At 41.5% G+C, this 27,023-nt stretch overlaps 2 protein-coding genes across 2 annotated transcripts in view; one reads left to right on the top strand and one right to left on the bottom strand.

The window, feature by feature from the left end:
* The window catches only part of NT5DC1 (5'-nucleotidase domain containing 1), an 87,786-nt gene extending 61,195 nt beyond the window's left edge, over positions 1-26,591 (bottom strand). Inside the window, exons 1-6 of the mRNA XM_032216599.1 lie at positions 25,696-26,591; positions 23,401-23,492; positions 21,364-21,435; positions 19,764-19,870; positions 15,311-15,390; positions 13,516-13,597 (exon numbers count right to left, since the gene is read on the bottom strand). Of these exons, the coding sequence (XP_032072490.1) occupies positions 13,516-13,597; positions 15,311-15,390; positions 19,764-19,870; positions 21,364-21,435; positions 23,401-23,492; positions 25,696-25,788 (526 nt within the window). The 5' untranslated portion in view covers positions 25,789-26,591. The remainder of the gene's footprint in view (positions 1-13,515; positions 13,598-15,310; positions 15,391-19,763; positions 19,871-21,363; positions 21,436-23,400; positions 23,493-25,695) is intronic.
* COL10A1 (collagen type X alpha 1 chain) lies at positions 1,827-11,228 on the top strand. The gene is made up of 2 exons (XM_032216598.1): positions 1,827-1,995; positions 9,421-11,228. The coding sequence occupies exons 1-2, from the start codon at positions 1,827-1,829 to the stop codon at positions 11,226-11,228; spliced, it is 1,977 nt and encodes a 658-aa protein (XP_032072489.1).
* Positions 26,592-27,023: the final 432 nt, after the last annotated feature.

The raw sequence follows: 27,023 nt of genomic DNA, 5'->3' as shown, positions 1-27,023 counted from the left end.
TTTGATGGAATGCGTCCCTTCCTATTTAAAAAATATGCACGGAGCAAAATAAAATAAACCCTCTAACACAAAAGCAAAAAACTGCCTATTTCAATAGGATAATGTTCTGACCGAGGCTTCCCAAGAGCATAAAACAAACTCCTTGTCCTAGCAAAAAACCCTTTTATTAATTTACAGTGAATTCTGCTGGCGAAGTCTTTCAAAGGAGGATTTACGGTCACACACTTTATCTGGCTTGGAAAGCTGACAGGCTGATATCTGCAGAACTTGGCAAGGAGTCTTGAAGAGTCACTAACCAATTATCAAACTAATTGTCTCCTGAAAACTCCACTGTCTTTCACTCCTCTTTTATTTCCTCTGGGAGGGGTCATTCATATCTGGCCTTACTCCCAAGTTGACCCCTGCTCTTTAGCTGTTCCCTTTGTCTGGCAACTCTGCGCATGCGCACACTGGGAACAGCTGTTGGTTTGCCTCACTGCTGTCTGACTCTGACAACAGCTGGTATATGGCTCTGGCTCCTTCTCTACCTCCGACGCAGAACCCTAATCTGAGCCTTCCCCAGACTTCAGGATTTGCCCATGTTCCTCCCCAACCTCCTCACTGTCTGAAGCTGCTGCCAGCTCTGCTGGCAGGCCACAACAGATAAACCAATCCTTTTATTCCCACAATTCAATGCTAATTTTTTGCAATGCTCCCTTTTTAATACAAAATAATATCCTTTTTTGAACTAATTATTAATAGGAAAATGGAGAAACGGGAAAAAAAACCTTTTCTCAAAAATTTGGGGAAAGCAAACATGAAAATGGATGAGTTAGAAGTTTAGACAAATTGCATCAAAGAAACCAACTAATCTTTAAAGATTGGTGTAATTTTTATCATACTTTATTGGCTGGGATTATCTACCAATCCCCCTCCCTCAAGATAATAATCTAATTCTGGCATGGTTTTCCTACTCTTTTCTTCTTTTGCTGCAGGTGAAGGAGAAACTTCAATCAAAACAGACCCTAAGTCTTTTAAGGCACAGGTACTTGCTAACGGTAAGCTACCAACCTCTCCTCAGTTTTAGTACAATCGAAGTAAATTCATGAATGGAGATTGGCATCCCGAATAATAATAATAGAAACCCAACCTGACACAACATGTTTGGTCAAGAAAACTTTCCACCATAATTAGCATTTTCTTGGTTTGAAGGTGGAGCTACCACGCAGTGCAACTTCATCACCGAAGTCACAAACAGTATAAATGACTCAGGATGTTCCTTGAAATAACAACTTCTGATCTGCACACCTGTAGTAGGAGGACTCATGAGCCAAGACTGCTCCACTCCACATTTGTAATTCTGCAACATGCTGGTATGCTACAATTCTATCTGGCTTGGCTTCCAGAGGCTTTTCATGTGCTCACTATGAACACATGTGACACTTGAGAATATTCTAATTACAGTTAGTGCAGAAGGCTTACCTCTGCCTAAGTTGCTAAATGGGCATGTTTTCTGAAACAGGGGGAGCCAGAGTCTGTTTTTGAAAACTTCAGGGGGATTATTTGGAGACAGGAATGGCAGCTTTGTAATTTTCTCCTCTTTTTCTTTCAGAATCTATTTCCATACCATTGGGTTATTATGCAGTTCATGTTGAACATGCAATAAAATATAACTAGTTTTCTGATGCTTAGTACTCCTACATTAAAAAAAAAAGTTATTTAAAGCCTGTACTCCAATGAGTTGCAGTAAGGCAGAATGTCTATGTATTTACTTTAACTTTGTAGGGATAGAAAGAATCCAATTCACCAAATATGTACACAAATAGTATTTTTTTTTACTTCCTTCGATGAAGAGTGGATTTAGGAATATGAAGTCACATCTATCCTTTCTGTTGATGCTGCTCTCCATGAACATAGTCTGGGGTGATGAACACTTTTATCCTCAACGATATCAGAAACAACCAAGTGCACCAATCAAAGGGCCACCTTTTCAGCCTTTCAACGTAAAAAATCCTGGTAAGTGATATTTGCTTCTTAAAGTGGATTTGTTAAGAATGTTGGCGATAAGTGATGATCAAGATACTTGCTATTCCAAAAAGAGTTGTTTTGTGAGACAAAAAGCATTGGTTTTATAAAAGGTAAACTACTCTTGTTCTTTTTAAGATACTTGCCACCATAAAACTGAATACAGAGGAATAACTGCAGGGAAATAGCATATAGGACATGAAATGTTTGAATGCTCTGTCTATAAACTTTTCAGGATCATGCATAGATAACTAGGTGGTTAAGAAAACCACTTTGATACACTCTTTTTCCATGAGAAAAAAATTCAATTATAAGAAACTGTTTAAATATATATGCCACCACGTATTTTAAAGTAGTTCATCCCAGAGAGAGTAGATTGTGTGGTTTTTCAAAACTTGCTATTTAATTGATTAGACGTTCACTCCACTTTTATTACTTTATAAGTAAGTCAAGGTGAACATGCCTAATATTCCTTCCTCCTCTCCATTTTTCCACAAGAACCCTATGAGGTTGACTGAGCTTAGAGAGAGAAACTGGCCCAAAATCACCTAGCCAGCTTTCATGCCTAAAGAAGAACTAGAACTCCAGTATGCTGGTTTTTAGGCCAGAAGGTTTGCCAAAACTGGCTCTTCAGTTTTATGATCAGATAGATGTTCAACTGATGCAGGGATGAAGGACTAGAAAGCAATATAGAACATATTCTAAGGCTAACCTTTTCTGGGCTGAGTGCCCAAAGCGTGCGCCAAAACCGCCAAAATGAAATGTGTGTGTAGCTCAGCGCATATACATGTGCCCTCCGCACATTCCCCCCTGTGCATGCACACACAGCCCCTTACACATGCCACGTGCCCTGCCCCTGTGTATGTGTGTGTGCCCTTCCCGCATGCGCTCTGCCCCCTGTGCATGCACGGCAGAGACCCAAAGACCAGCTGGCCAGGGGAAGGCATGTGTGCATGCATGGCAGAGCTGAACTGGGATGACGGCTTGCATGCCATCAGAGAGGGCACTCTGTGCCACTTCTGGCATGCATGCCATAGGTTCGCCATCACGATTCTAAGGCATTCTAATTGTGATTTTAAAACACCTTCTCCAGGCTATACTTTTACGGTCTAGGGTTCAAAAGACTCAGGGCAGAACAGGGGAAATACCAACTGAAAACATTTTTTCACTTCCTTTCTTTCTTAAAACATAATGATTACAATATAAAAGATGTACCAACAACAACAAGTGCATGAAAATGCTAAAAGTAGCACCTATCACTAAAACTAAGCTCTGAGATTTCTCGCAATGATTTTGTTATCCATCCCACTTCAAAAGAGCAGTTAACAATAAAATGGAAAACAAGATAATTTTCTTAGCATAATACTAAGATTTTAAGCAAAAGTTCAATATATATATTTTCTCCTCGGTAAGACAGGTTCATTGACAGCCACAGAATATCTAATGTGACCACTAGGTGGTCAACCTTCTAGAAAACCAATAGACAGCCCGTGGAACTTCAAAGGGTGGTGATTTGCAAGTCTCTGGATCTAATGGAAACTGAAGGTCAACAATATTTGGCAACCTACCATACAGATTTCTCTATTGTCCTGTCCTGCTATTCATGCATGGATTTAGCTTTCCATTCATTTAGCTAATACTATTTAGGAAGTGAGTTTACAAAGGAATCCAAGAGGATTTATTTTGAATGCAAAATCCAAGCACTTCATTCAGTTCAATGGAAATATAATCTCATCAATGAGAGATTATTGTGATGCTGAAATTTCACATTTCACCATAGTAACAGGAATATCAGGCATGAAATATTTATTTTTTTCTGAAAAAGTTCCAAATTCAGGTTTTATTGTATGTTCTAACTTCGATGGAGAAATTCATTTGTTAGATAGATTTTGAAATGATAACATATGCTTCACATTTAAGCCATGTATTATAAGCTGATGAAACCTATATTTGTTATTTTTTTAATATTCCATTTTTGTTTTTAAGGTTTTGTTAGCAATCATGGTAGGAAGGAGTTGCATTAATCAAATAAATAGTTCCATCCTCACAATCATCAAGATCACTACAAGTGGGGTACTTGTAGCTTTCTGGATACAACCCTTACAATGCCATTCGTGCCATCCTTCCTTGCCATTATACCATGTTAACTGAGGGCACTAAGAATTGTAGTGTCTAAAGCTGTGATTGGGAACCTATGGCACGAGTGCCACAGATGGCATACAGAGCCCTTTCTGTGGGCATGTGAGGGGTTGCCCCAGCTGAGCTCTACTGCGCATATGTGTGCACCTCCTGCCGGACAGCTGATTTTCAGATCTCTCCTGCGCATGTGCAGGGCGCATGTGGGAGATGTGTGTGCATGCGTGGGAGATGTGGCCCTCTCCGCGGTGCGGCCCCCCAGCCTATTTTTGCTCCCGGAGGCTGCAGGGAGGCCTAATAGGCTCAAAACGGGGCAGGGGGGGTGTCCAAGCACACTTGTGCGGGGGAGTCATGTGCGCATTGCATTATTATTGCAGCGTGCACACGCTTTCACTACGCGACAACAAAAAGGTTAGCCATCACGGGTCTAGAAGATGCTAGATAATATGGCAGACTTACAAGAAAGGAATTTTTATGAAATATCCAGTAGTGAAATTACAGGACACAAAGTATCTAAAAAGTTTTGTTTTGCAATTCTCAGATTTCTTTGTAGGATGCTATGAAGATTTTTGTTCAGATTCTTGAAACTGCAATTCCATACTGACTCTTCCATACTCTTGCCATTTTTAGGGAATTAAATCTTAAAACAAATTGTTAAGGTTTAAACGTGAGCCTTTCTAATGCGGTTAGGCAGGAGTCTACTTTGAAAGCATGAAGGTTGAGAAAGTGAGGCACAACCCTTTGGTTGGAAACCATTCCTTGCTTGATTTAATAATTGCCTTCCCCACTGGCAGTGGGAAATGAGAATGCATCACACCAGAATGCTGGCTAGGGAATTCTTGGAGTTGAAGTCCACTCATCTTAATGTTGCCAAGTTTGAAAAACATGAACTACAGCATGACGAGGAGGGTGAGGATCTCCCATTGCAGCGCCTCTCAGCATAGCACCAATCTCAAGGAATCCTTGATTTTTCAAGTGGGGAGGAGCCAACAGTGACACGGAGATGTGTTTCTCCTCTGCTGGCAAAGATTTGGTCCTCTCTGCTAGAGACTGCAGGACTTGATCTAGAGAGCTTAAGTTAAAGGAGCATGAATTTCAGTTTAATATTATTTGGGATGCTTCTAACTCAGATACTTGGTTCCTTTATAAAGGAAGTAGCACAGTGATGGTGAACCTATGGCACGCGTGCCACAGGTAGCACGCAGAGCCATTTGTCAGGGCACACAAGGCGCTGCCCTGTTAGCTGGCCAGCGTGCATGCGCACTCTGGCCAGCTAAGTTCACCCTTTTTAAAAGCCATTTTTCACTCTCCCCAGGCTCCAGAGGCTTTATAGGAGCCTGGGGAGGGCAAAAAGAGCCTCCCCCCACCCCCGGAGGCTTCATGAGCTTCCCTGAAGCCTCTGGAGCACAAAAAACCGGCCCTACGGGTAAATCGGAAGTTCAGGAATGGACTGTTTTTGCCCTCTCCAGGCTCCTAGAAAAGCCTCTGGAGCCTGGGGAGGGCAAAAAAAGCATGCAAAAATGGGGGGGGGGTTCGCACCTGTAATGCATGCATGCACACTGGGGGGTGTCGCGCATTGCCTTATGGGTGCGGCACGCCTGCACACGACCTCCCCCTGCACTACCCCAATTATGGCACACAAGCCAAAAAAGGTTCGCCATCGCTGAAGTAGCAGCTTTTACTGCCTGAGCATCCTATACTATACTAATACAAGCTATGTGAACAGGGCTGATACTCAGGAAGTGGTTGCATCCTGAAACAACATTCCCAGTAATGTAACATAAATCACTTTTCAAGTTCTAAATCAGGTGTATCCAACCTTGGCAACTTTAAGTTTGTGGATTTCAATTCCCAGAATTTCCCAGTATGGCTGGCTAGGGAATTCTGGGAGTTGAAGTCCACAGATTTTAAAGCTGCCGAGGTTGGACACCTCTGTTCTAGATGCTCGGTATCCTACTGAGCTTTATTACTTTTAAGTATTTGTAGATATGCTAAATTTGGACATAGGAAAAAAAATAACCTGCTCAGTGATCTATTGATAGCCATATTATAATGTTCATAGATTCATGAGATTTTTTTTTGTACAGTTCCTGGAAATAATTTTCACAAGGCATGTTTAGATACAAGTTAAAATAAGACCAAGTAGATTTACTAAATGCACAAAAAAGTAAACCTATCTTCTTAAAAATACTTATTTAAGACTAACAAGAATGGATTAGCTCTTCCGGATGCCCAACTGACAAAGATGTGAAAAATGTATATGTGGCTTTGCTATTTTGTAGTAAGCTCAAAAAAGATTTATCAAGAGAATACATCTTAGTCACTGTAAGGCTATGCTCTTCCCAACATAAATACTGTAGTAATTACACAAACCCCTTCAGACATCTACAAACTTTTACAACATAAATTATTTTACTTACTTGGTTTGTTATTGCTGCTCCCTTATGCTAGGTTTGCCAAACATGATTCCAGGACTCTGGAATGGTTTCCAGCAAAACATTTGCTCAAAACTTTCCATGGTATTCAAACAGATGCCTTCACTAAAGTTCTTTTCGTAGGTCTTTTCTTTTAGAACAGTTCTTTCTGTTAACCCATGGAATTGTGCATTGGAGAAACATAACTTCATACCCAACCTAAAACTTTCCATGTCTGTTAAGATGACAACTCCCAGAATTCCAGTGACTATGAATTTTGGGTACAGTAATCCAATAACATAGAATGCATCTGGTTGGGAGAGCTGGTTTAAATTATGAAAAATGTAATAGAATCTTGAGATCAGATCTAATTCACACACAAACACACACACACACACACACACACACACACACACACACACGATACATATATAAATGATGTATGTTGATGGAAGTTGTATTTCTGTCCATAGATTCTGCATTTCTCTGCAGAGACACATTCCCTTTTTTCCTATGGCTTATACATGGTTGCATGGCTCCCTCTACTGGTTTAAAAATACCAAAAAAACCTGCATTAGCTTCAGAAGCTTAAACATAAACATATTGAAGTTCCTGTTCCAAAACCACGTAAGAGTAATCCATTCTGAATTTATCTCTCTTTTTCAAATAATGTAATAAATTACTTTTCAGAGGCTGCATTAAAACACAAGGATCATGTTCAACTCACTGACTGCCGAACTTTCAGGAAAGGTGGCATATGTCTTTGGGTCACTTATTCTCTATCGGCCCAGCCCACCTCACAGAGTTCTTGTTGGAAAAATAGGGCAAGGGAAATAGCGAACATTACATTCACAACCTAATTGAATATGCATCTAATAAATAAATAAATAAATAAATAAATAAATAAATAAATAAATAAATAAATAAATAATAACAACAACAAAATTCAAAGACCTACAAATAGAAATAGAATACTAGGGAAAAGGCAAGCAAGGGTAGTACCCATAGTAATAGGCACCTTGGGTGCAGTCCCAAAACTACTGGAGCACCACTTGAACACCATAGGCATTGACAAATTTGCCATCAGTCAATTGCAGAAGGCAGCTTTACTTGGAACTGCTTTCATCCTACAACGATATCAAACATCCAGATTTGCCTAGCCCAGGTCCTCAGTAAGGACTCGATAGGTAGACAAAAATGCCAAACCCAGACTGAAAATCTGGCTGACTGTGTGAATAACAACAACAACAACAACAACAACAACACTTTTGCTTTCAACTGAGCTTTGCAAATGAATTTCAACAAGATTGCTATCCTAGAACTGGCTTTGCCCTTCAGCAGAATGTTTCTATTGCTGGAGAAGAAAGGATGGCGGATTGGATCTCAGAAATTCTTGGACAACCAACACATTAACCAGTCTGTCCCTGTCTTTATTCTAGCTGAACCACATCTCCTGCCTTTCTTCCTGGTAGAAATATCATGGTGAACTAGGTACAGGTAGTTCTCAAGTCATTGTAAAGGAGCCTGCCCATCACAGTCGCAACTTGCGACTGTCAATTTTATGATCTTTGTGTGGCAGCCTTTATGCGAATCACCACGGGTATTAAGCAAATCAATGGTTCACTAGGGGTGTGATTACTGCTGATCACCAGGATACATTTAATAAATAAAGGCAAAACCATCGTTAAAATTTGGTCATGTGGTAGCAGGATGCTGCAAATGGCTGTAAATGCGGCCTGGTTGGCAGGTGTCTGAAATACAGTCACATCACTGCACAGGAGGGTGACTGTCAGATTTTTAAAAATCCAGATTGTAAGTACCCCTCTAGGTATACATTTGTGAACTTGAAACGATTGCTAAGTGACCAGTCATAATTTGAGGATTACCTATGTGGGAATAAAGATAATCTTTTCATATCAGGTTCCATATGCTTCATAAATAAATCATATCAGGCAATTAATTCTCCTGAGACACTGCTACACTTATTTGTTGTTCCAAGGTTTTGTATGATTTAACTTCTCAAATTAAAGAGATCACAATCATTCACACAATCAAGGCGCTTGTGAAACTTGCCTTCTTTCTCTGTATCAGAAAAATGTAGACAGGTTTGAAAAAACAGAGATTCAGGCTCTTAAACTTCAGTGAATCTGACGCCAAATGTCTCAAGTGCAAAAAATAAAAAGTTAAGGAACACGACCTCAGTGGCTGACAAATGCTTTACCAACAGATCTCTGTTGTTTTACCACAACTATGAACTTTTATTGTAGAGATTTTCTTTCCTATGAGAAAATACTACAGGTTCCAAAATACAGTGCACTAAAATCATGAACAGGGAGCAGCCCTCAGCCTATGCCATATCTAAACATTTTGAAATGCCATGCTCATTGAAGCCAATGAGCTGGTTTCAGCTTATTTTCATAGAATATTCATTAAACCTTCACTAGTTAGTCTTTTTTTTTGCTAGCTATTAGTGCAACTTTTCTAAGGTCAAAAATTATTCAAGTTTCCTTCCTTCCTTCCTTCCTTCCTTCCTTCCTTCCTTCCTTCCTTCCTTCCTTCCTCAAACGACTCAATATGAAATGTAAACAAACCATCATTTTGTTATAAGAAATAACTGTAACTGAGCTATGTCTTAAGTGGCACAGGGATTTTTTAAAATAGTCATTGTTATTAAAAAATAGCAACAAATGTTTGAAGTCACTAAAATGAGGACCCAAATTGTTGGGGCCAATATGCTGACTGTAAACCACTTAGAGAGGACTGTAAAGCACTGTGAAGCAATATATAAAGTCTAGGTACTGTTGTTACTTGCCCTTCTGAATCATTTCATTCCTATAGGATGTTAACTGTCTTAATGTTGGTTTAGGTTCACAGGCAAGGGGAGAACAAGGCCCGCAAGGCCCAGCAGGCCCCCCTGGCCCCAGAGGGTTCCCAGGACCTCCAGGAGAACCAGGAAAACCAAGCTATGGAAGCCAAGGGCCTCCAGGACCTCAAGGACCCCCAGGACTTTCAGCGGCGGGAAAGCCAGGAACCGCAGGCTTGCCAGGAAGACCGGGAGACAAAGGATTCCCTGGTGAAAAAGGAAGCATGGGGCCTCCTGGTCTTCCAGGGCCAAAAGGTTCCCCTGGAGCTCCTGGTCCTGCGGGAATTTCTGTGGCAGGGAAGCAAGGACTCCCGGGACCCCAAGGACTAAGAGGCATCCCTGGGGAAAAAGGTGTTCCAGGCACTCCTGGTATTAAAGGGCAAAGGGGAGAAAACGGGCACGGGGTTCCAGGTCGGCCAGGGGAGAAAGGCCTGCCAGGGCCACAGGGGCCTCCAGGACAAGCAGGGATAGGAAGGCCTGGGGAACGGGGGTTTCCAGGGCAGCCAGGTGTTAAAGGGGACAAGGGTTCACCAGGCTTACCAGGCCCTGTTGGACTTCCAGGTCCCCAAGGCTCTCCCGGGAAACCTGGAATGCCTGGAAAAGGACTCCCCGGCTCAAGTGGGTCACCTGGCCTCCCAGGAACTCCTGGGGCAAAAGGACCCCCAGGTCCTCCTGGCTCAACTGGGCCCTCTGGTCTCCCAGGGTTTGGAAAACCAGGATTGCCAGGGATGAAGGGAAACAGGGGGCCTGAAGGACTCCCTGGAAGTCCAGGAGCTAAGGGAGAACAAGGCCCAGCTGGTATCCCTGGAAGATCTGGACCAGTCGGGCCACCTGGGGAAACAGGTCCTCGAGGGCTAAGAGGCGCCACTGGCGCAAGTGGCAGAGCTGGGCTCAAAGGGGAAAGAGGCCCAACTGGTCCATCAGGATTCCCGGGGATTAAGGGAGAAAGAGGCTTGCCAGGATTGGAAGGCAGATCAGGGAAGCCAGGGTTTCCTGGATCCAAAGGCTATCCAGGTGTGGCAGGATCTAAAGGAGATCTAGGCCCCACTGGGCCAACTGGTTTACCTGGACCAATGGGCTCACCAGGACCCAAAGGTGCAGCAGGAATCAACGGTGGGCCAGGCTCTAGAGGATCACCTGGTATACCTGGTATAAGGGGACCTGTTGGTCCTCCAGGTATTCCAGGACTCCCTGGAGGCAAAGGGGACCCAGGTGCACCAGGATTACCAGGTCCAGCTGGGATTTCATCGAAAGGCACAGATGGACCTATGGGACCACCTGGACCACCAGGTTCCAAAGGCCACCCTGGGGAGCCTGGACTGCCAGGCCCTCCAGGCCCCCCTGGTCCTTCAGGGCAAGCCCTGGCAGGAGTGCCAGTTATAAAAGCTGGTGCAACTCAAGGTCTCACTGGCAGGCCGGTGTCCGCTTTCACTGCCATTCTCTCCAAAGCTTACCCTGCATCTGCTGCTCCTATCCAATTTGACATAATTTTGTACAACAAGCAACAACACTATGACCCCAGATCAGGCATCTTCACCTGCAGGATTCCAGGGCTTTACTACTTCGCTTATCATGTCCATGTCAAAGGCACACATGTTTGGGTTGGCCTGTACAAGAACGGCTCACCCATCATGTACACATTTGACGAGTACAAGAAAGGATACCTTGATCAGGCTTCCGGAAGTGCTGTTGTTGATCTCATGGAAAATGATCAAGTCTGGTTACAGCTGCCCAACAATGACACAAATGGCCTTTACTCTTCAGAGTATGTCCACTCCTCCTTCTCAGGTTTCTTATTTGCACAAATGTAATATTCAGCGTAACAGAAAAATGCATGCAGGTATATGTGTGTGTGTGTACTTCTACATATACAACGGAATTAACACAATTACACCCGAATACAAAATTACTTTTCTAAAGTTCATAATGCATGATTTTTTAAAAAATTTAAAAAAATATTCACAAAGTACAATCATACTGTATGGCAACACTGAGACATGCATTTTACTTGCCCACATACTGAAAAGCTAATCAAGATTATTTTTACCAGTTATTCCCCCCCAAAAGGGCACCACTATCAAAATCTCCTTTCATAGATGTGTAGACAGTAATGCCATCAAAACAAACACATGCGCATAGCTTTAAAAAACGCAAGAAATGCAATATGTTGTGTTAATTCTATAACTCTAAACATTTTCGGTGAAATATTTGCATCACAAAATGAATCCATTTGGTTCCAGGGTACCCCAGGTGAGCATATAAAGTGGTAATCATGTCCAAATGCGCAGGTACTAGTAATGGCTGATCATGAGTACTGTAGGTATATTTATTGCTAAATTGACAGTATTATAATCCTCATAAAATATTTCAATACTACCCTTTACAGAATGATGTCTGTTTACATACAACATTCAGAGAGCGATACAACTACAGCTAACATCATGTTAACAGATTTACCTTATGGAGTGTGAATAGTTATTAATAACTAATTGTACCACTGTGCAGTGTATATTTCATCCCACAGTAACATCTTGATTCCAAACCATTTGTACGAAATCACTATAAATGGCCTGTACTGTGTTCTTTTAAAACCAAAATTCTACAGTTTGTTCTAAAAAAGGTTCTAGTTGTATCTGTCCATTGTGATTTTAAAAAAAATATAAATAAAAAAATGAAACATTTCTTTCAATTTCTCTGATCATTTAGCAAATTTATTGAGAAGCTAACGATAGAAATAATTGCTATCTATATAATTTCTATCAAAATATAATTTCTCTCTAAATAATTTCTTTCAAAAGATTTTGGTAGAAATAATGTTGTCAATTGTTTTTACTGTGTTGTGGTGTTTACGTTACCCTGGGAATTTCTGAATGCAGGTTTTAACAGGTCGAAAAATACACATTAAGATATAGAAGCGTTCAATCCTGTGCTGGATTCCTATTATGCCAAGGAAGGACAGGAGATAGATATTTACAAAATCAGGTGAAAAAGTAGGAAAATGTGTAACAATTAGATGCTGCAAATTTTTCATACGGCTCATGGCCTAATGCCTGCAAAAACATTTCTTTTTCTCTACCTACTACATAAACCAAATTTCCAGTGTTAGCCTTGCAAAGTAGTCCATATAAGAAGTCTGAGTACTAGCTCCATTTTTATTGTAAGATTTGCATTAACAGAATCTTGCATGTCTGAAAATATCCTTCCCTTTGTTCATGTCTGCTTTCTCCAAGACTAGGGAAGGTCTCTTCTGAGATGCTTTTATCGCCTTTTCTTTTTCGGACTCAAAGTTCTCTTATCAGACCATTGTCTAGGCCCATGAGGGCGATGGCACACGTGCCAGAGGTGGCACACAGAGTCCTCTCTCCTGGCATGCGTGCCGTTGCCCCAGGTCAGATCCCTGTGGCGTTTCTTTCATGAGCTTCTGTTTCCCTGCAAACGATGAAACAGAAGCTCACGAAAGAAAAAGATCTTACCTCTTACAATGCTGCTGGTGTTGAGATGCTCTGCCTCCCACCAGCCAGTTGGTCTACAGGTCTCTGCTACGCATGCCTGCACATGTGCACATGCATGTCTGTGCATGCACAACTTTTAGTTTGGGCATGCACACACACAGAGTTTGGGCACTCGGAGTCTAAAAGATGTGCCGTCACTGGTCTAGGCTGCAGCTCTTCCTCCTGTCTCTCATTCCCAAAAACCATTACACCCAGTTCTTTACAGATATGGGGACGTTTGAATAGTTTCATTTTCTAGGCATCCACAGAATCAATAACTCCTCTTATTTATTTATGTTTGACTTCCCCTCTAAGGGCCCCTTCCCAGAAACTGTTCCTGTATTAGCTACAAGTGGCTTGCCCTGTCAATGTCAATGGGGATGGGGTCTTGGAGGGTCTTTAGTTGGGCTTACTGTTAGCTAACTTGGCAGCTCCTTGACTGGGATATTGTTTGCTGCTTGATTGCTACCATTCCAATTCGGTCCCCATCAATATATTTTAATTGTGAAAATGCACAGCCATTATGAAGGGCCAGTTACATTTTGACAGATGCATGAAAAGCACCTTCAACAAAGAACAGCCCTTGAAAGGCAGGGAAACCACTCACCTTTAAAAGCTGACGTTTTATAATTATACTGTATGGCAGCAACCATATCCTTCCAGAAGTCATATTTTCTCCTAGGGCTGTGCTGCAAGCATAAAGAAACCCCATTGCCTTTTTCATTGTGAGCAGTTTTTCTAGCAAGCAGTGAGAAAATAAGATAACAACCACAAGCACAGTCTGAAATACAATGCAGCCACATAGGGTTCCCTCATTCAGGATTCTAGCCAATCCTTTTTTTTTCTTACTCCAACATCCTGTTTCTGTTCTTCATCTCTTCCCCCACATTAATTGAACATCCAGAGTTATCAATGACATGTTTGGGAATGCCTCCTTTTGATGCCAGCAATACACATTTAAGAAACAACTTTGCTAATTACCGTATTTTTCAGATTATAACACGCACCTGACTATAAGATGCACCTAAATTTGTTTTTAGAAGAAAAAAAAAGGTTTTTAGCCTCCGAGCGCCACATTTTTAGCCCTTTTTTGGGCCATTTTCAAGCCTTTTTTCTACCCATTTTTAGGCTTTTTTTGGCCCTTTTTTGAGGCTTTTTGGCTCGTTTGGGGGCTTTTTGGCCCATTTTGGGGGAGTTTTTGGCCCATTTGGGGGGCTTTTTTCAGCCCATTTTCGATGCTTTTTTGGCCTGTTTTTTCCAAAAAAGATGGGCTGAAAAAAGTCTGGAAAAAAAGCCGAAAAAAGGCTTGAAAACAGGCTGAAAAATGGCCCAAAAATTGGGTGTGCAGAGGCCAAAAAATGACCGGTGGGGGGGCTTCAGCAATATTCAGTCTATAAGACGCACAGACGTTTTCACCACCTTTTGGGAGACAAAAAAGTGCATTTTATAGTCCGAAAAATATAGTAATATGCAGGACTGGATTCACTCTTATGATGCAGTGATCATCTTGAACTACCAATTCCCTGCATGAAACAGTCATTTTAATATTTAAAAACAGAAAAGCAAAAACACTATTCATCGCAGGAAGGGAATATCTTGTGTAAAACCAATTCCTCACAGGCAAAACTACAGTACGTAAATGGTGGTTACTAATCATTACAACAAATTATATCTGTTTACCTATGGTTGTTTTGGGAAACTTTCTTCTTAATGATATCTAACATGAGCATAAAAGCCTTGCTTTTCATGTGGGTCTCGGGATGAAGCAACATTGTCCCAAAAGAATATGGAAGCCAATATAAACAAAGGAATGGGTTTAATTAAGTTTAGAGACTTGATAAAAAAAATAAAAACTTCATTTCACGCGTGCCTGCTTGCCATAGAACATGCTTCCCCTTATCGGACCTACATTTTTAATCATCTTTTCAGGTTTTATACAAAAAAAATTTTTTGAAGCAATAAATGACAAGTTAGTAGAACATATACAGTAATAAACATACTAAAAAGATTTTTCATGCTTAGTCCATAAATCTTCATAACAGGAGATTATTTAGGGCTGAACACAGAAATGAGCTCTGAGTTTCAGGGACAAGACAATAAGCAGAATCAGTGCCCTATTTATAGGTAGGGCTGTCTGGAATGTAAACAGAGACAAGCAGGACACTATTTACTTCCCTAAGAAAAGAAATGAATTCCTTCAGAATTCTGTAGATAAGTGATTCAGTTCTAGCTTATTGCTGTGACTCACTGCTGTAAAGCAAGGGTAAAGAATTTGATCCCTGAAAGAATGTTCAAGCTTCATGTAACATGTGAGAAGGAAGAAGAGAAGCAGAAGGAACATTAATTTAAATGTATCGTCCATGAACACCAAATCTGATGCTCCAAACCTGATTAGAACTTACTTTGTCTAAACAATCCACAATCCGTCCACAAAGAAGTGACCCAGGCATATCAAAGTAATTGTCATAGGAATAATATTTAGCTGTAAAGACAAGAAATTGAATGCCTATTATATACCTAGTGGACATTTTTGTGAGGAAAATTATTATTTACTATAATACCAGTATCTGCAAAAATTCCCCTTGTATCACAAATAGTAAATTGCTCAAGAGACACCAAAATGTTGGAGAATCATACAATGAGAATACAATTCCAAATATCACTGCAGGAAATCAAAACCTATACATGAGTTCTGGGATACGTTATCGATTTCCAGAAGGTTAAGTGAGGGAAAAGTCTGGAAACACTGTTTTAGTGATGAGACTAGATCTTTGGTAAAGATTTGTCAGTCTCCCACAATGTCTACTCCCAAAACAGCTGCAGCTTTTTTGAAGGGTAGTCCCCCTCTTCTTTTTTTTTAGAAAAAAAAACCCCTCACAACTTTATCTATCTTAGGCTCTCCCACTCATCAGATCATTTCAGACTACAGTATGTACGGAGCAAGCTTCAGCCTGAGTTCTTCATCAGCTTTTGGAATAAGCTTTTAGACACTTACTTACATATTGTATATATAATATATAACATGTATATACCTAATTTTAGCCTTATATGTAGCTTTTGGATATAAGTCTTTTATGGTGAACTTTCAATAAATCTTCAGAAAAAGAAAACTTCTCAGTTTTAATATTGTGACACATTAATTATAGGAAAAATCTTATTATATTTGTGGGGGTCCTTGATGCTCTCTGACTTTGGTTCTTTTCTTGAAGACCTTTCATTACCAAACTAGGTAACATCATCCATGATAGTAAAGAGTGGGGTTTGCTCTTATTTTGTATACTAAAGGTTTGCTCTATCAATGTTAGTAGTAATGGTCTTGGTGCAGTGGTGGGTTCCGGATCCCATTGCAACCAGTACAGTTGCAATGGGGCCCGGCGTCCACCACATGAAGGCATGTAGCGCGTGTGCACATACACGCAGTGCACACATGTGTCCTTACCTCTTGTGACGCCTCTGTGACGCTCCAGCTGCATGGCAGAGCATCGCACAGGCGCCATGCGCTCCATTCGCATGTGCGGAAGTGCCGAAGAGCTTCAAATACAGGTAAGGAGCTCAAGTAGGTGGGCCCTCCAGAGCCCGCGCATACTGCCTGCTACCCACCACTGTCTTGGTGGTTCCTTGACTAGGCTGTTGTTTACTGTTAGTTTATTTGACGACTCCTTGATTGGGGTTTTGCTTGCTTCTTGATTGTTGGTCTAATGTCTAATTCCAACTAGAGAAAATACACAAAACCATCAACAACATCTTCAAAGGAATAAAATTCACCAGGGAAAAAGAAAACAATATGTTAACCTTGCTGGATAGTCTCATTAGTAGGGGCAGTGACAGCAAATTAGAAACACAAGTCGACTATAAAACTGCCTAGACTAACCAGGTGCTCCACTATCAAAGTAACAACCCACCTCCCAAAAGATTATCTGTGTAAGAACACTATTTATTTATATGAGCACAAACATACTTCAGCAACCCTGAACATCAATAAAAGGAAACAGTCATCTGTACAACATCTTCCAACAAAATGGATAGCTACACAACTTCATCAAAAAATGTCTGACCAATATAGCACTATCAACACAAGTTGAAAAAAATAATGCTTCCATGCACCAAAAATGTCAGATATCATCAACAGACTATTACAACTACATTGCCTGGCTGTACAACATGAACAAACTAAAGCCTCCAGAACATCCTAAGTAAACCAAAACATCCCCATCCCCAGAAGAAAAAACAGGAGTCATCTATAACATACAGTATAAGGTCTGCAAAAGACACTATGTAGGGCAAATAAGTAGAAAACTGGCACAGCATGTCCATGAACATAACTAGCATCAGAAACCATGATGAAAACTCCTTAATTCCACAAGACATGAATAGACTTAACTGTAGTTTTAACTGGGACACTATGAGCATTCTAGACAAAGTCAAGCCCCCTAACACTAGAGCAAGGGTAGTGCCTGAGGAAGTGGACAAGGCCATGGGAGCGGTGAGCGCCTCCACTTGTATACTGGACCCGTGCCCTTCCTGGCTGGTTTCAACCAGCAGGGAGATAACACGCAGCTGGATCCAGACGATAATTAACACTTCTCTCCGGGAGGGATCCTTCCCGCTCCTCTTAAAGGATGCGGTGGTGAGACCCCACCTGAAGAAACCGTCTCTGGACCCAGCCATTTTGAGCAACTATCGTCTGGTCTCCAACCTCCCCTTTGTAGGAAAGGTTGTTGAGAAAGTGGTGGCCTCTCAACTCCGACGGTCCTTGGATGAAACCGATTATCTGGATCCCTTTCAGTCCGGTTTCAGGCCTGGCTACAGCACGGAAACTGCTTTGGTCGTGCTGATTGATGATCTCTGGCGAGCCAGGGATAGGGGTCAGTCCTCTATCCTAGTGCTCCTTGACCTCTCAGCGGCCTTCGATATCATCGACCATGGTATCCTTCTGCAACGGTTACGAGAGGTGGGAGTGGGAGGCACCGTTCTTCGGTGGTTCTCCTCCTACCTCTCGGACAGGTCGCAGTCGGTGTTGGTCGGAGGACAGAGGTCGACCCCGAGGCCCCTCAATTATAGGGTGCCGCAGGGCTCGGTCCTTTCCCCCTTCCTATTTAACATCTACATGAAGCCGCTGGGTGAGATCATACGGCGGCACGGGATTAAATACCACCAATACGCGGACGATACACAATTGTATCTGTCCGCCCCGTGCCAACTCAGTGAAGCAGTAGAAGTAATGGGCCAGTGCCTGGAGGCTGTCAGGGTCTGGATGGGAACGAACAAGTTTGCACTCAATCCCGACAAGACCGAATGGCTATTGATGTTCCCTCCCAAAGATTGGCTAATTATTCCATCTCTCAGTCTGGGGGGTGAAATTATACACCCCTCAGAGAGGGTTCGCAATTTGGGAGTCCTCCTGGATCCACAGCTGACTTTAGATCACCAGTTATCGGCTGTGACCAGGGGGGTCTTTGCCCAGGTTCGCCTGGTGCACCAATTGCGACCCTATCTGGACCGGGAGGCACTTCAGATAGTCACTCACGCCCTCGTGACCTCAAGACTGGACTACTGTAATGCGCTTTACATGGGGCTGCCCTTGAAAAGTGTTCGAAGACTTCAGCTAGTCCAGAATGCAACCGCGCGAGCAATTATGGGTGCACCTAGGTACACCCACGTTACACCTATCCTCCGCGAGCTGCACTGGCTGCCCATTGGTCTCCGGACTCGCTTCAAGGTGCTAGTTGTTACTTATAAAGCCCTACATGGCATCGGACCTGGGTACCTGAGAGACCGCCTCCTGCCAATTACCTCTCAAAGACCAATTCGATCACACAGACTTGGCCTTCTCCGGGTTCCATCTGTCAGCCAATGCCGGCTGGCGACCCCCCAGGGGAGAGCCTTCTCTGTTGCTGCTCCGGCCCTCTGGAACGAGCTCCCCGTGGAGATCCGGACCCTTACCACCCTCCCGGCCTTCCGTAAAGCCACTAAGTCCTGGCTGTTCCGGCAGACTGGGGGCTGTTAAAGCACCCAGCCCCGTCTTAATTGTGACTGTTGTGGATTTTAAAATTGTTTGTATTGTCTTATTTATTCCCTCCCTGTTTATTGTGAGCCGCCCGGAGTCCTTTGGGAGTGGGCGGCATACAAAACCAATAAACTCTAAACTCTAACTCTAACCTTTTTATACCTATTGCCCACTTTTGTATCTCTGTTAGTAGTAAAATTTTCTAACCGCCCACCGATTCCACAGTAATGGTGATTTATAAAGTAGGCAAATAACTTTACTTTATAAAATTTATAAAGCAGAGTTACAGCAATCCCCTACCACCCACCATGAAACCTGGAATGCCCACTAGTGGGCGGTAGGGACCTGGTTGACTACCACTGCACTAGAGAATTCCTGGAAGCCTGAGACTCAAGACAAATTAGCCATCAACAGGCACACAGACACAAAGAACATTTACACACCATTCTAAAAAGAGCCAATCAAAAAAACAAAAAGGAAGCAAAAAGACCAAAACACTTCCTCGCCTGCAGTGAACATTCAGATGAGCAAAGAATAATATCAAAATGAGCAAAAATAATATCAAGGTTAACATTAGATCAACAATCAAGAAACAAACAATATTATAATCAAATAAGCTAACAGTAAACAACAATTAAGAACCACCAAGATCACTCCTATCAATACTGACAGGGCAAGTCACTAGAATATAAATTGAGAGCAACTTTACTCTCCACTAGCACTATGTTGTTACCTAGTTTGGTAATGAAATATCTGCAAGAAAACAATCAAGTTAATAGAGCACCAGGGATACCATAAATGCAACACTATACCATTAACCTATTATATAGGCCATGTCCATGTAATACCTGAACGAGAAACCATTCCACTCATTGCCTTAAAGTGTTTCCACTCCCTCCTGCCATACTTCTCCAAGATCTCTCCAGAGGTCATACGTTTTGTGCCATGACTTGCCCTGTTTGAGGGAAGAATCAGATATGAATGTTATTATACTTTATGTTCTTTGATTTCTCTCTTCCAACATTATACTGTAAATGCTAAAAAAGGATCATTTACAGATTAAAATTAACTGTCTATAAAGTAAGTGAAACTAATTTGTAAAAGTATTTGTCCCTTATTTATATATACCAACTATCATCCCTTTCTCACACACACACACAAAGGTTCTGTCATAGAAACACATTCATCCTCCCTCCTTCCAGTAGTACTAGCAGAGAAGAGGAGAACACAATATGGGTGAATAAGAGGTAGTTGAACTGGGTAAGGAAGGGAAAAGAACCATGGGCTGGAGATAAACTGATGGGAAGACAGACTGAATAGGCAAGGAAAGAAAATTAAAGCATTTATTTAAGAATTTTGAAAGCTCTAACTTATTAGGCAAAACAACCTTCCCAAGAAATGGCTGCTCTTCAAAAACATTGATGATCTTCAATAGTGATGTTTGCCATCATTCACAACTCATATCACTCTTTGCTTTCAATGGTACCTGCTATTATTTTGATAATTGCTTTGTCACTTAGTGACAGCACTCCTGATCGCAACTGCTTTTGTAACTCAAGGACTGCCTCTATTAGAAGTAAATCATTATGGTGATCAGTAAAGTGGGAGACGGGGCATAAGGCAGCTTCCCCAACCTGGTGGTCTCTAGATTGCTCAGAATTACAAAAACAGTACTAGAATTGTGACATGACTGATATGAGGTGGAAATTGAATACCAATTAGCATTTGCATCATAATCAATATAAGTCTGTTTGAAAACAACAATCAGAAAAGTTGGTAACCCAAAATCAAGTAAGGCAGCACGACATAGTAGTATGGGAGGGGCAGTTGATAAACACAATTTGAAATACAATGAATGTTGGGATATTGGCAATTAAAAAGTACAGGAAGTAAAGATTATCATATGCACTGGATGGTAAAAACAGCAGAAGCAAGGATAGGAAGAAGTGACAACAGAAATATATGAACAAAGGAGGAGTGATGCGCTTTACAGCATATGTAGCAGAAGGGGAATCCTAATAAGAGGATGGGGAATATTTTAATATTAAAAAAGAAACAACTTGGTAAAAGGAATTTAATAGCTAGATGTCAATAATGATATAACAGTATTAATAAGAATATTGTTCGGTTGTCTATTTAAACCTTTATAAAGCTGTAACTGCATTTATCTTCTTACAGTTTCTATGAACTTTGAATATTTTTCCAGAGCAATATATAAATAGATTGTGATTTTATGGAAAGTCCAGAATTCCAAATAATTAAGTACAATTATGAGCTTTTGAACTTCACTGACACATCATTACAGGTACATAGTGAAATCTTACAATTGAGGCCCTGTGGCCTCAATACATAGGAGAGGAATGATATGTTTGTACTTTGAAAAAAGAACATTGTGAGAAAGTTTATTAACTATATAAAATAAACTTTTATCAAGAATTTAACTGTTACCTCAAAATGGTTCCATTATCTGCAAGTTTAAGAAAGTTGCCTTCTTCCAGGTCCAGCACCAAGCCCTTGCAGCTGTTTGAGTTCAGGTTCATCAGTGGAAGAAGAAAAAGATGTACATTATGAGCAACCTTCAAAATACATACAGATGCTGTAAACCAGCAATAATAATAATAGCAATAACAGTAGACTTATATACCGCTTCATAGGCCTTTCAGGCCTCTCTAAGCGGTTTACAGAGTCAGCATATTGCCCCCAACAACAATCCGGGTCCTCATTTTACCCACCTCGGAAGGATGGAAGGCTGAGTCAACCCTGAGCCGGTGAGATTTGAACCGCTGAACTGCTGATCTAGCAGTCAGCCTGCAGTGCTGCATTTAACCACTGCGCCACCTTGGCTCCTACTTGGCTCCAGGGGTCTCCAACCTTGGCAACTTTACGACTTGTACACTTCAACTCCCAGAATTCCTCAGTCAGCGCATGCTATGTAAACTATGTTACAGACTTGGACTTAAATGCCACAGGGGCCATAGAGATAATCAGGGCACTAAGTATTAGATGAATACCTAGGAACTTAGCATAACTTGAAATGTGGGAAAAGAATATTAATCCATAGTCCTCCTAATCAATACAATCAAGAAATTGGATATTTTGGAAAATACATGGACAAGCCAAAGAAAATCTATGGCCTTTGACTAGTTGACAAAAGTCCTTTGCATGCCATCAAATTAGACCTCTGCCCAAACGAATGTATCCCTTCCAAGAAAATCTACTGTGTACCACTACCGTCATTGTTGTTGTCATCATCAATCCACCTTAATTTTGTACAAGCTGGTACAAAATTCTGGTGTATATAATAGCAATAGCACTTAGACTTATATACTGCTTCATAGTGCTTTTAAAGTCCTCTCTAAGCGGTTTACAGAGTCAGCATATTGCCCCCAAATATCTCCGTCCTCATTTTACTCACTCTGGAAGGATGGAAGGCTGAGTCAGCCTTGAGCTGGTGAGATGTGAACTGCTGAACTGCAGCTGGCAGTCATCTGAAGTAGCCTGCAGTACTGCACTCTTAACATTGTGCCACCTTGACTCTAATGTTCCCACCTCCAATTTTCTCCACAAAAAATTGGATTGAGCTGAGAGAGAGTGGCTGACCTAAAGTAATCAGTTGGGTTAGAGGGTAAGGGAGGACTAAAAGCACACGGTCTTCTGGTTGCTTGTCCAACACTTTAACCACTACACCCAACTAGGTGGACAGTAAGATTAAAATAAAGCATCAGAAAGAGAAAGAAAACAAGAAAAGGATGCTTGACTGGAACACCCTCCCATTTACTCTAGTCCTATAACAAGGAAATGGAAAGGAAGGATGCTCTCATTCAGCCTCATTGAAAGGCTGCAAAGAAAGGCATATTACTGTATTTTTCGAAGTATAAAATGCACCGGAGAATAAGACACACCATGATTTTGAAGAGGTAAATTGAAAAAAAAAGTTTTTGCACTCTGCAGGCCTCCCAAACCCTCTGCACATCCATTTTTGTAAAGGGGGCGGGGTTTCGGTAGGCCAAAAATGCTGTATTTAGTGTATAAGACGCACCCAGATTTTCACCCTATTTTTTTGAGGGAAAAAGGTGTCTTATACTCCAAAAAATACGGTATTTATTGTAAGGCAGGCAGAGAATGAAGGGGAAGAAAACCCAGCTACTCAAAGGATGAGATGAGAAGCCATGCTCATTAGAAATCCATTGTACATGTTGAATTTTTAGTATAGCAAAATCAAAGAAACACTCACACACCCAGAAAGTCAAGGTAAATAAATATTGGCTGTAGAAAATAGGGAAGCAGGATATAGCCCCCAATATCAACACCCTACATCTGCAATCCTATATGTTCTTACTTAGAATAAATTATATCAAACTTAAATGGGTATACTTGCTTCTGACAGACTGCTCAGTTAATAACTTTTAAAATCAGGCAGTCTCTTCTTCCAGAGAAAACTGAAAGTACACAGGAAGTTGAAGGTAATTAAGAAAAAACACTGACCAGAAATCCCAGTTTTCAGGCGTCACATTCAGAAGTTCCTTATCATATCCTTTTTCTTTTACCACGTACTGAGCGAAGCTGTCATATATAAGCTACAAATTAAGAAAAAAAGTTTAATGCTGTGCAAAATTATATTGAGACCCTATTGCTTCACATTCAGGATCTTACGAGCAACAGAAATAATGTTTTTTTTATATAAAAACATCAGCAATGTAGATGAGGTTTTAATGATCTGATTCTTAACAACATATTCAGAAATGTCAGGATTATACTCACAGGGTGTTCTAATCTTAATGGCAGCTGAAATCAGTTCAGAGTTTAAACTGGAGTATTATATATACATAGCAAACTGGTTAAATACAGCCAGGGCTTATTAAATTTCCATTATGTACGGTTATTTGTTTCAGTAATTTTAATAGACAAACCCAGGAATGTGTACTTTATGTAAAACCAAGCCCAACCTAGTACTTACTCTTGGGTATGAATGCATAAAATCCAATGACTGAGTTAAGAACTATGCTATTACCTAAACCAGGGGTCAGCAATCTGTGACTCTAGAGCCGCATGTGGCTCTTTCATGCGTCTGCTATGGCTCCCTTTTGCCGGTCATCTCCATAATTGATAGGGCTTTTGATTAGGACAGGTAGAGGGCAGCATGCTAGGAGAAGACTCTATGGTGGGAGAACTGGACTTCCGGTCAGCAGAGGAAAAAGGACGCCGCGCTAGGTGACTCTAAAGCAAAGGTCAACAATCTGCAGCTCTGGAACCACATGCGGCTCTTTCATCCGTCTGCTGTGGCTCCCTTTTGCCGGCCGGCTCCACACTTGATAGGACTTTCAATTAAGACAGGTAGAGGATGCTGTGTTAGGAGAAGACTCTATGGTGGGGGAACCAGACTTCCGGTCGGCTCCAGAATTGAATGGGGGGGCTTCCGATTAGGACCTTTGTGGCTCTTTGAGTGTTTAAGTTTGCTGACACCTGACCTAAACAAACTGTAGGAGTTAAGATTACATAAGTTCTAACAGGTCTTTGAAAATGAAACTCTCAGCATTATCTTTTCCAGAGTTTCTCTCTTAGCAAGTCATAAAAACTGAACGGCTAGAAAAAAATAGTATTTTAGTTGAAGGGCAGATTTTATTCTAGTTATTTATTCGATTTTGGTGTGGTGAGTTTCTTGATATAGGCATGCTTGAACTACATATGGGTGAGTGGCCCTCTTTTATTAATCTCCCAAACCCTTGCAGCTCCTGCAATTTGTAGAAAAAGCTACCCATCCTTAACCTTATCTAAGAACAGAAGTGGGGTTGAACTTCTATTACTGAGATACTTGTGCATTGCATGAAGAAAGATATAGTTCAGCTTGTCTGGACATTTATGCACTGATTTAAGAAAAAGAGGAAGGAAGAGACAGACAAGTTTTCCATTTTACCGAATTAAAAATTACTTTCCAAAACTGTACATATAAAACATTGCCACCTTTGCAATGTGTTTTTATCTAATTGCACTTAATATCCTGCATTTTTAAAAAAATCAAAATCTATTACCCTAAGATAAATAAAGTTAAAAAAATTAGAATATACAATTTAAAATCAAGGTAACACTCAGAAACCAGTTTGGAAATATTGGTATATTGGTAGATAGGGTTGACAGCCAATGCTGTTTTGGGAGTAAACGCCAAAAACTATAATACAACTTCCGAGAGAAGATAAATTTTGAACTATTAATATCAGAAGTCTACGCGTATTCGCAACCGGGTATGGCAGGAGTTACTATTTGGTGCAAATATACAAACATATTGTAATATAAATAGCACAATCTTAGGCATTCCGAAGTTAAAGCTCGTTGCTTTTTCATATGGTACAGCTTAATTCCGGGCATAATATGCTTTTTGGCCAGAATACAGGCGGAGTGGAGGTGTCCCATCCCCAAATTATTGGAAAGGCCGCTTTCAAGCCGTGCAAAACTCTTGCGCCCCTTTCCGCTTCCTGAAATAACGCTAGCCGGTCCCCGTCCTCCGCTGCGGGCTTTACTGCAGCCGCACAAAAAGACGTCAGAGCGCGACTCGCAGTGCAAACCTTGAGCTGGGCCATGATCTACCTAGAACCTAGATCCTCCTCCCCCTAACTCGGAGTAGCCACTCAGGCAGTCCGAGGCTTCCTGTCAACCTAGCGATCGTCGTACGGGCTTTCCCCGGAGTTGCTTCTCAGTGGCATTGGGCGGGGGCCGTGGCGGCCATTCGAAACAGCCCAGCCGGACCTAAATCCGGTCGCCCGGCTTTCCAACTGCGCCACTCACCCGGGCGCTCTCTATCAGGTTGTAGCGACACAGCGTGTGATCCAGATCGAAGCCGATCACTTCGCAATCGGCCAGCGAGAAGAACTGGGCCATGGCGGCAGCGGCGGTGGCGGGAACTAACAAGCGCGCGTCTTCCTCCCCGTGTTCTGCGAGAAAACTGCAGCTCGGCTCTGCGTGTAAACTGGCGATGCGATGGCAGCGGCCGATTCCTGCAGAGGCTGATCCTCTCGCCTTACTTCGCCTCACCTTTTCTCCAAAGCTTGGAAGTTTTCAGTGCAGTGGCATTGAAAGCTAGAGTTGAGCTGATCGTATTACTTCCAATTAGCACGAACTCCGGGAAGAGAGAGTAGCGAAAGGCTGACGCATAACGCTGGTCAAGGTTTCATTTGGAAGCAGGGTCGGATTTAAACGTTCATTGCTGGAGCAAACGATGCATAGGGCGGGATGCATGGCCCTCCTCTCCCATACGGGAGGATGAAAGAAATTTGCTTTGAAGACAAGGTTGAGGTTTGAAAAGCAGTTTGAGTCTGTCACTTTTGCTCTGCGATTTGCATATTAACTGGACAGGCATCATCTAGATATACAGAATTTCAAAGCTTTTATTCATGACAGACCTTTTAGATCAGCCATAGGTCATATCTTCCCCCCTTCAGAATAGTTTAAAATTGGAACAAGACCCCTGAAGCTTAGCTTGTTCCTATCTGCCAGATTTATCCAAATGGACTGCTGGTGTCTTGTTCATATTCACAACCAAAATTCAGAAGTGCGCTATCATCGAACAGTAATAAAAATGAAGATTTATGCTTAGAATAAGGGACAGGGTGGCTAAGACTCTGAGCTTGTAGATCAGAAAGGTCTTTGGTGGTTCAAATCCCTAGTGCTGCATAATAAGTGAGCTCCTGTTACTTTGTTACAGCTTCTGCCAATCTAGCAGTTCAGAAGCATGTAAAAATGCAAGTAGAAAAATAGGAACCACCTTTGGTGGAAAGGTAACAGTGTTCCGTGCTCCTTTGGCATTTAGTCATGCCAGCCAAATGACCACAGAGATGTCTTCTGACAGCACTGGCTCTTTGGCTTTGAAATGGAGGTGAGCACCACCCCCTAAAGTCGGGAACTACCACATATGTGCAAGGGGAACCTTTACCATTTACTTTTATGCTTAGAATAAACTTTTTCTTTTGCTAGTTGACTTGTGTGTTGCAAGTAGAAGATTTAAAAATTATGTACACACATAATGAGTAACTCATAATACTTACTCATTTACAGATAAGTAAATGACTTACATATGAAGTGCATTTATAATTCTGCAATAGAACAATTAACAGTAA

The sequence above is a fragment of the Thamnophis elegans genome, chromosome 4 (genome assembly GCF_009769535.1).
Source record: "Thamnophis elegans isolate rThaEle1 chromosome 4, rThaEle1.pri, whole genome shotgun sequence".
Taxonomy (NCBI): domain Eukaryota; kingdom Metazoa; phylum Chordata; class Lepidosauria; order Squamata; family Colubridae; genus Thamnophis; species Thamnophis elegans.
This window is presented reverse-complemented; position numbering and strand designations above follow the sequence as displayed.

Coding starts and splice junctions, on each gene's coding strand:
- COL10A1 (XM_032216598.1), top strand. CDS start 1,827: ATGAAGAGTGGATTTAGGAATATGAAGTCACATCTATCCTTTCTGTTG. Junction 1,996..9,420: donor TTTCAACGTAAAAAATCCTG/GTAAGTGATATT, acceptor ATGTTGGTTTAG/GTTCACAGGCAAGGGGAGAA.